This window comes from Lissotriton vulgaris, chromosome 6, assembly GCF_964263255.1.
Source record: "Lissotriton vulgaris chromosome 6, aLisVul1.2, whole genome shotgun sequence".
Classification (NCBI taxonomy): Eukaryota; Metazoa; Chordata; class Amphibia; order Caudata; family Salamandridae; genus Lissotriton; species Lissotriton vulgaris.
This window is the reverse complement of record NC_141694.1, coordinates 1,509,090,968-1,509,101,265: the sequence shown is the minus strand read 5'-3', so window position 1 is coordinate 1,509,101,265 and position 10,298 is coordinate 1,509,090,968. Positions and strand designations below refer to the sequence as shown.

The 10,298-nt window shown below is 34.8% G+C and overlaps 1 protein-coding gene across 1 annotated transcript in view; it reads right to left on the bottom strand.

Annotated features, from left to right (window-relative positions):
* Positions 1–4,053: 4,053 nt before the first annotated feature.
* MCM8 (minichromosome maintenance 8 homologous recombination repair factor) overlaps positions 4,054–10,298 on the bottom strand; it is a 334,641-nt gene continuing 328,396 nt past the window's right edge. Inside the window, exon 19 of the mRNA XM_086927685.1 lies at positions 4,054–6,292. Coding sequence (XP_086783811.1) covers positions 6,200–6,292 — 93 coding nt within the window. The 3' untranslated portion in view covers positions 4,054–6,199. The remainder of the gene's footprint in view (positions 6,293–10,298) is intronic.

Below are 10,298 nucleotides of genomic sequence, written 5' to 3'. Positions count from 1 at the left end.
TATATATATATTTAGTTATATATAATTACAAATATTATTAAACTAATATTTTCAATTCATATTTTAATTTAAAAATGCCTTTTAAATTTAACATATATATATATATATATATTTATATATATATATACACACACACACACCCAATAACATGATAAAATAAAAAACCACACCAATTGAATTGCAATTAAAAAAGTAAATATAAAATGTTTTCAATTTACTAAAAATGTATTTAACATATTAATAATTATAAAGATTACATTTTTACATACCAAATGTTATTTTAAATAAATGAAAGTAAACTATAACATTCTGTAAATAATACTTTTACTATTCCCACTCCAATGTATACAACAGTAGAAAGAATGTTGGACTGGTAAGGTATGTAGAATCATGGGGTTCACTGACAAAATATTGCCTCTAGAAATATTGGCATACTAAAATATTGTCACATAAATATAGCAGTCAAAAAATCTCATCATGCTATCTTTATAATGTGACTGAAAAAAAATATCAAATATAAATATAACTTATACTTATTGAAAAATCAAAACACACATTAATATAAATATATATATATATATATTTAGTTATATATAATTACAAATATTATTAAACTAATATTTTCAATTCATATTTTAATTTAAAAATGCCTTTTAAATTTAACATATATATATATATATATATATTTATATATATATACACACACACACACCCAATAACATGATAAAATAAAAAACCACACCAATTGAATTGCAATTAAAAAAGTAAATATAAAATGTTTTCAATTTACTAAAAATGTATTTAACATATTAATAATTATAAAGATTACATTTTTACATACCAAATGTTATTTTAAATAAATGAAAGTAAACTATAACATTCTGTAAATAATACTTTTACTATTCCCACTCCAATGTATACAACAGTAGAAAGAATGTTGGACTCAGGCTGGGTAAAATGTACTACTCCCACTCCACGCAGTGCAACAGTATGGAGAATGTTTAATTGCAGAATGTTAAGAAAATATTTTATTCCCACTCCAGTCAGTGCAAGAGTAGGGAATTTGTTGAGCTAATGAGGGGTAAATTTAACGATTTGCACTGCACACAGTGCAAGAGTAGGTAAAGTGGCGGATTGCGAAGGGGTAAAAGTTACTAATTCCACTCTAGTCAGTGCAATCCCGACACCCCTACAAAACCTACAACCAGCACCTTAATCATAACATTTAAAAAATGTATAACACAATTAGCATAAAATATCAACTACATATTATTAATTTAAAAATAAATATTCATTATTTTAAATTAATTTACTTCAAACCCTATACCCCTTCAAAACCCACAACCCGCACCTGAAATATATCTTTAAAAAAAAAATAAACAATTATTTATCAAGTAGTTAATATTAATTACAAATGAACTATTAACGGGGAAAAATTACACAGTTAAAATAATTATCAATTAAATAATATTATTAACATTTTTATTAATTAATTATAATACATTTACCTCCCAAATTTGTGCCCCTATAAACCCCACAATCCACTCCGGTACTAAAAATCACAAAAAATGATTGAACTAAATTTCATAACTACTAAATGCCTTTCCTCTATAGGATAACAGTATCGCTTCAGAAATTGCACTGTGCCGAGATATGAACTCTGTAAATATTTCAAACTCGAAACATACTTACCTGATTTTGATGATCTTGGTGCCTAAATTTATATAAAGATACATGTTATTATTATATTATTATATTATATTGGTGTGGATGTCCGTATTGAGTCGTGTGCATCATTATTTAACTGTGTGTATGCAGCAGATGTCTAACACTCATCTCTGATAAGCCCAAGGCTGCTCAACCACACTGCCCCCTAAGAGATCACCTTGGAATTGCTACAGCAAGCCCCTGTCTACCTAGAAGAGATACCTAGAATATTTTCACATTATACTTCTTTTTGGTATACTATATTAAGAGCCAGCTTCCTACACCGAACACCAAAACTATTCCTACGGTGGTACATCCAACTATTGACGCGACACGGTCCTCGACTTCACCCTTGCCTCATGAGCAAACAAACGCTCCTCCTCCGCCCCCATCACCTCAATGCCATTCCTGATACATGTCTTATTGACTGGCCTTCACATTACTTGGCCTGTGATATGCGGATGCCTACTAAGAAGATCCTACCTATGTTCACATGTTCCCTATTAAGCTTCCAGGGTCACAAATGTGATATGTAACTTGCTGTATATGACTACTAGCAACATCTAACGTTTGACAAGGCGCACATATAATGAACAGGACACTACTGTATTGTGCACTAGAATGCACATTTATGGACTGTTTCTGAAAGAATACTAGCTGTACAACTGTTATATACTTTTTCAGCTCATGTACGTGATGACATGTTTGTTAACTGTAATGTAAATAAAATGTATACCAAAATATAGTTACAAAAAATAAAACGATTCCTATGGTGCTCTTGCACCTAAATTATGCTCATATCTGAATAGCTAAATTAGCTCAACAGCATGCCCCACCCTGTTGTTCTTACAATGCAGCCAAATTCTAATTCACATGTGACACTCATAGAGGTGCTGTCAGATGTATTTGATTACATGCACTGGTTACAGTGAAGGAAACACCCAAGGCAATAGTAGAACAAAATTGCACTGGAATAGGAAGTCTCAATCTCCAGGAATCTCACATGGGGTCCAGTGGTACAGATGAAGCAGAAAAGACTAGCAAAAATAGTTCTGTGGCTAGAAAATGCTACGCCCATAGGTGCCAGTTGCAACTGCACAGATAGATTCATGCAGAGCCAAACTGGCTGCAGCCCATCTAGGATCATATAAGAAGCTTGCTGACAAGGTCGTGAAACAAATTACTCTACCAATCCCAAACGTGCTACTCAATTGAGTGCTGGCTTCTGAAATCATACTCCAATTGCCTTGATCATGTTCGGTTTCCCCAGTCATAAAAATAAATAAATGTAACAATTTAAACATATAATACATTTGTAATAACACAGATTTATAATTTTACAAGTAGCATACGTGTTCTAACTCTAAAGGTACAATAACATTTTAGGTCACACAATGAACTTGTAGGGGCCAATATGAGGTTCGTGGCATAGGAATGAAATAGAGAGAACTAAAGAGAAAGCAACCCACATAAAGTAAACAAACTTGAATCAAACAGTCTAATGTTAAGTTCATTTTAGTCTTTGTAAAAGTGGAAACATTCTAAGCAGATATTAGTAAGAAAAAAACCAAGCCGTTGTGTTAATGTGGTCTCATAACTGGGAGGAAAACAGTTCCTAATTCTATGCAGCAGGAAATACACTCGCTATTGAGAATTCAATCCATGCTGTTATTTGTCAATCTTTGTAATCTTCTGGAGCCCTGCTGCTCTTATTCTTATAAACTCAGCAACTGTTTTGCTTATAGCTCTTTGCATAACTATAACGTATCGGATCAGAGCTTTAAATGGGTTTCAAATTTCCTTTTACTTGCTTAGAAATTCTTTAACTCCTTTGTTGTGTTCAAAGAAAAGAGTACATATAGTAATATATTTGTATTACCTTAGCAAATTTTGCCCAACTGGGGAATTCAACTTGATATTATCTCACAAAGACAATACACTGTTGAAAAAGATGCTATTGTTGTCACTATGGTTTAGAACGGTTTGAGTAATACCCATTTTTTATTTAATATAATCATTGACATGGAGTTAATATATTGTGCACAGTGAATGGAAGAAGGTTTTCCAGTAAGCCATTACAAATACATGTTGCAGCAAGATGTTGTTGACATTATACTACATGCGCAGACACACACACACGCATACACATACACACATCAATGCTCTTCAGTGTTCTTCACCACTATCAACATTAAACAGAGGAACAGGAATGTAATCATCTTTTTTGGCTCCATAAACATTTTTTGTTCATATAGTTTCAAAATACATGAATTAGCAGATGTTTATTCTAGGAGTAAACTAGAAGTAAAACTAAATGTAAAAGTACTTTAACTCATAGATAGCAGATGGTATTAACTAAGATTTAATGCACATTTAAAAAGGATTATCCATGTCACAGAATTCAAACATTTAAATCTTACAGGAGTAGTTGAAAATCTTTTTGAGAAAGTCCAAAACATCTGTGATGCCTTTTGTTATGGAGAAAAGTGAATACGAGATCTCAATTATACAGTAAAAAGGAAATAGATGCCTTGTAACAGAAAATTTGTATGTTGCGTTTTAGCATGGTCTACCTTACACTGTATAATAAATATTGTTTCCAAGTTTAAATATTCATAAAGAGACATGCAAAACTATTTACAATTTTTAATTTTCACCGATATTTACACTGTACAAAATAAGACTGAGATTAACAATCGATATCAACCAATAAAATCTCACAAAATATTTTGTAAAAGACATTTCTGAATTATTTACATTTGATCGTCATATACTATCTTATGTTTAAAAATAAAGAGTTCTCCAAAAACAATTCTGATTCAAGCCACACGTGTAACGGGTCCCAATTAAACAGGCACTAACACTACATATTTAGACTAAGTAGTTTCTAATAGGTTTAGAAAAATTGCTTAGGGTTAAAATACATGCTAAAAATCTTTTAAACTGGCATATTAAACATCAACTCAAAGCCTGCTCAAATCACGTATATAGTATGTGTCCACACTGTACAGAATAAATACAGTAATCACAACTGTAATAATAAATATCAAACATATATAATAGACACACAATATTCTGTTTTACTTTACAAACCACTATTTTTGCTATACTGGATCACATGTAAGGGGGCAATGTATAAAAGTCCCTGCGCCCCCCAAAAAAAGAGGGTATGCCCATATTTGGAGTAAATTTGAATTTCAATCTCAAGAACAGTTCTTAAATTGTTTCTCAATTCCATGTTACTCACCTGCTTAGCTATTTAGGTATGCTTACAAGTATCAAAAAACTGAGTTTGCTAACTTATTTTCCTTTCTCTGTCGAAAATATATTACTGCAGAGACAACTCCTTCTTAAACACCCATCAATTTTGTCGGTGTTCCTTCCCTATTGCCATCCAAATTATGCACTTAATCCTGCCCTTGACAGGAGTTAATCTTATACAGTGTGAGAAATTGCCTGCCAAAACTTTGTGAACCTCCCAAAAACTCACAGATTTGGGGTTGGTCTACTACCTAGGCAAAATCCATATATAGGAACATCCATAATCCACCACGTAAGCATATCTATTCACACAAATTCACACCATGCCCATAACATTTTAAGTATCAGTGAATCCATTTACTTGCATATACTGAAGTCTTCTAAATGACAGATTATTGTACCTGAATACCTAAGCCTTTGTGACTAGGGTCCTAAAGCCAGTAAAAACATGACTTCTTCAGAACAGGGACTATCATTTGCAAAAATGCTCAACACAAGCAGTCCTCAGATTACACAGCAGTATACAAAGTGAATATTGCAAATGGGGGGTAAATATCCTTCACGCTTTAGTGAATGTTGATGGCAGTTCATAGTTTGTGTGATTTCCTCCAACATAACAGAAAAGGAGTTCAAATACAAAGTTTTAAACTTGCCATTTAAGGTTTAGTTGCAGAACATATAATGTAGCTCTCCAATACTCGCTGCCCTTCTCACTCCCCAAATCTACCTCTGTGAGAAGAACAATGAAGCCTAAACTGACATATCACATTCATCTACATTGGATTGGTAGACTGAACAAGACATTCTACAAATAACATTTCTTATATTTCAATGATGAGAACAAAGCTGAGATTCTCTTTGAATCTTGCAATCATGTCATCACATCCCAAAGGGTGGATCGATGAATTGTGTGCAAGTTATTTGCCTATATACTTTCTTTTCAGCCTCTACAATATATAATTGCACGTGAACATTAATAGAAACATCTCCCCCACTTCTTTTACATTTTCAAATAACTTCTGGAAATCCCACTTATACACTTGTATTTTTTTCAGGTTACACAAATAGAAGAGCTTTTCTCTTGGTTTTTCCATGGCAATTGATAACATTTCTAGCACCACGTAGCTTGAGTATGTGTATGCCGTTTTTTGGCACTGTCTTCTTAAATTACATTGTTTGAAGTTGGTAAACTTTTGGTCCTTTCTTGGTTTTCTGGCACTGTCTTCTTAACTTACATTGTTTGCAGTTGGTAAACTTTTGGTCCTTTCTTAAGAAGGTATCCCTGATCATTCAACGATCCAATGAAGCTTTCAAAATCAGATACCTGAAGGGTGGAAAAATACCATTCAGAAACAAGATGTCAAATACCTTTTCAAAAGATGCCCATAAATAACAAAACATGTCAAGTAAAGAAAGGAAGATACTTGTCTCTATTCCAAATAATCAGCATTGATAATGCTCATAAATGTATTTGTTTGAAGTATTCTGAATTTCCTGGCTGGGAATGATCTGCGAGTCATTTAATTTTAGCTTGCCATTATGTCTATGTTCCTCTTTGCTTCCTTTTAAGCGACAACTAGATGGGAGGCTGAGCCCCATATTTGGAGCAATTAAAAAGCATATAAATGCTCCTGCATACTTTGGAATGCCTGGTAATTGCGGCACATTGCATATAAATGTATAACAGAAGACTAGAGCATCAAAACTACAGATATGCAATCTTTTTCTTCTAGCATTACATATTTTTTCAATCTCACATGTATCGATTAGACTGCTGTTGTATTCACAAGGTGGCACCAAGTAAGTTGAAGAGGCTTGTTTATTCAGAAAGCCCGTAATAAGTCCCTGCTGTTCAGCTCTGCAGTGACTGGCACCAACTGACAAGCTTGCATTGTTCCCTTGAGCTCCAATCCCCTGAGCTCACCCCCGTAATATTCAAGAACTAATGCAGACATTACTGCAAAGCTATTTATCTATATTACAACAATATCTCCCTTAAAAAAACTGTTGTAAGCAAAAGTACCCATACACCAAATCTAAAATACTAATAAGATAAAATATAATAAACTGATTTTGACAAAATTATACACACCATTAGAAAGATAAGAAATAAGATGAGCAGTAGCAAACCACCAAAATGCAAGTGAGTCTATATATCCATGGTACCCGTGTCGTACGGAAAAATCTCCACAGCTTTCACTCACAAGAAGTACCCTGAACTCTACCACTATCATTGTCAGTCTTAGCTTTCTCATTTGACAAGTTTTCACAAATCTTTCAACATTCCACCACCGGCCACCTTGAACTCTTGACAGTATTACCACAGACTTTATCAACTACCACAGGTGCCCCATAACTCTCTTCTTTTTTTTGTTAACAAAGCCAGGTTTCTTGAAACGTACCACATCTTCTATCTGGAAATCAATCAGTCTCACATTTCTTATGATATTGTTATCAAATTTTTTAACCTCCTGAGTTTCAAGCACTCTTTTGTGCGCGATTTCATCTACATTATGTTTCAGATCCCTTTTTTTAAGCCACCTAGCCCTCCACACTGTAAAAAGAATAGTTGTGCATTTATGACCTCTCAATAACTCAAACTGCGATATCTTAGCAACTGAATGAGGTGTTGTACGAGAAAAACACAACATGGACCTCACGGACTCTTCAAAAGCATACTTATTTTTTTTAAACCAAATAATGCATTCATTCAGCACTTGATTTAAGTATCTCCGTAAGGCCATTCGTGTGCGGGTTTTAGAGCAATCCTCAGCGATGCTTAACCCCGGATTCTGCTAAAAATGCTGACATGTCCGGACCTTCAAATTGAACCTTATTATTTGAGTCTAAGAACTCTTCTATCAAAAGCAGGTCTCTCAAAGATTCAGCTCCTTTCCTGGCAGAGGGCTCAGCAAATAATCTTACTTCCAGCCATTACCATTAAAACAAAAGCATAGCTAAGTTGCAGTGGCAAAAATGTTAAAGGATCAATCATATCTATGCAAACCTTGTAAGTTTAGTTGGAAAAGCAATAGGATTAAGAGGAGGATTGTTCTCTCTAAGTTTTTCTCAGACCTACTATATATTACACAACAATCATCTATCCCACTATCCATGGAAGGCCACCAAAAAACAGACCCAATCCTTTCCTTCGTCATGGTGCAACTCAAATACCCATCATAAGCATTAAGAATCAAATTCTTATGGATATCAGTGTGTGGTACCTATCGCACCCCTCTCAATACCATCCTCAACAGACAGTTCCTCCAAAACTTAATAAAAGGTTGAATGTTAAAATGTGCATTCTTCTTATAAGGCCTACATTCATGCACAAATTTGGATCCTCTTAAGAGTTTCATCCTTCTCACTGGTTTCCCTCCAAAAGTTTTCTTAGCACACAGAGAAGTGACATACATCTCTAGAAACAATAAAGGAATTCTCAAGATCATGTTCTGGGTCTAAAAAGTCTTTACCCCCAAGGGTAATCTGCATTAAAAAAAATCTACCCTAGGATTCATTTTGCCCGAATTATGCTTTACCACAAAATCATATTGAAGTATCTTAGTTGTTAACCTAGCTATTCACGGAGAGGTGTACTTAGTAAATTGACCATCCAAAATGTATACCAATGACTTGTAACAAATTTCCTTCCCCAAACATAATCACAACATTTCTTAATTGCCCAAAAACATGCCAAAAGTTCTTTTTCAATAACACAGTAATGCAATTCTGCATCTTAACCCCTTCCATGCTGATGACAGCCGGGAGCCGTCATGGCACACAGTGCTCGTGTGCTGATGACGGCTCCCGGCCGTCATGACCGCACCCGCGATCGGAATGTGCCGCACAGGTGCAGAATCGCGGCCGCGCCCAAGAGGTTAAAGGACACTGGAAGCATAACTAACAGCATTTTTTTTGGGTGTTAAAACAGCACCCAAGCCATACTTACTGCGATCAATCGTAATGCTGCATGGAAGTATGGGGGCCACATGGCTTGAGATCTTTAGCATTAGTCATTTCTTGTTTTACACATTCAAATGTTTTTTGACACATAATATTCCATTGGAATGGAACAGTTTTCTTAAGCATTGCAGTTAAATTCTTCATTTTAGATGCGTAATCACGAATGAACTTAGCATACAATTCCCACAGACCAATAAATGTATAAAGGCCATCTTTGTCATTTCGAGTAGGACAATCTACTACAGCCTCTCCCAAACCAGATTTTGTAACTATACCCCCATCAGAGATTACATCACACAAAAACTCAACCTCTTTCATCCAAAACTCACATTTCTGTTTCTTGACTACAATGCCCGTTTTATGAAAAATCTTTAGTACCTTGAACAACATTTTGTCATTGTCCTGGAGATTGTTTGCATAATGCAAAACATCATCTTGAAACCCACCACACCAATAATATCTTCCAACAAATGAAACATAATCCTTTGGAATACCAATGGGGTGATTGGAAGCCCAAATGTCATGCCGCAGTACTGAAATGTTCCCAAGGGCGAATTAAATGCAGTAAAGAGTCTTGACGATTAATCTACTTCAACCTGATGGTAGGCTGAGGCAAAGTCAATTATCGTGAACCACTGAGCCCCTCCCCCACCTCCAATGTTCCCAATAGCTCACCAATATTAGTAGGGTGAGGAGAGTCTGTCCAAATTTCTTTATTTAGGCTGTGTAAATCCACACATACGCCTAAATCTCCAACCCTCTTTCAGGCAACTACTACAGGCTCAATTATTCCTTTTCTAACAGTTTTAGTTATTTTTCCAAATCCTCCCTTGAGGTGACAGGGATAGTATGTACCTTGTGTTGAACTGGTATTGCTCCTTTTTTTTACCTATGTCTAAAACCTTGTATCATTCCTAGAGTATCAGCGTATACAGACAGAAATTTCTATTTCAATTCCGCTGCAACGGTCTGGTCCTTCACTACCACAACTTGATCTTTGGAATCTGGTCAAAGTACAATTCCAAACAATCGTTGATGAAACCATCCCCGTATATCAAGAACTATGGCTGCAATGTCAATTTTTCCTTGAATCTTATGACTCTTAAAATCCAAAATGGCATAAAAAAAATCTTTTCACTGAATAGCCCAACCTTTGTATGAAGTCGGGGATCTATATGGTGGGAATACATTCCTATCACCCCATTTCTCATGGAAATAAATCTGAAGTAATCATAGTAATCGTGCTCCCGAATCTACCTAGAAATGTACAGACTTGTCACCAACATTAATGTAAACATACAGATCAATGCAATTACCTGGGTAAACTTGAACTCTGGAAAATTTTTGGCAAAATGTTCCACTTTAGA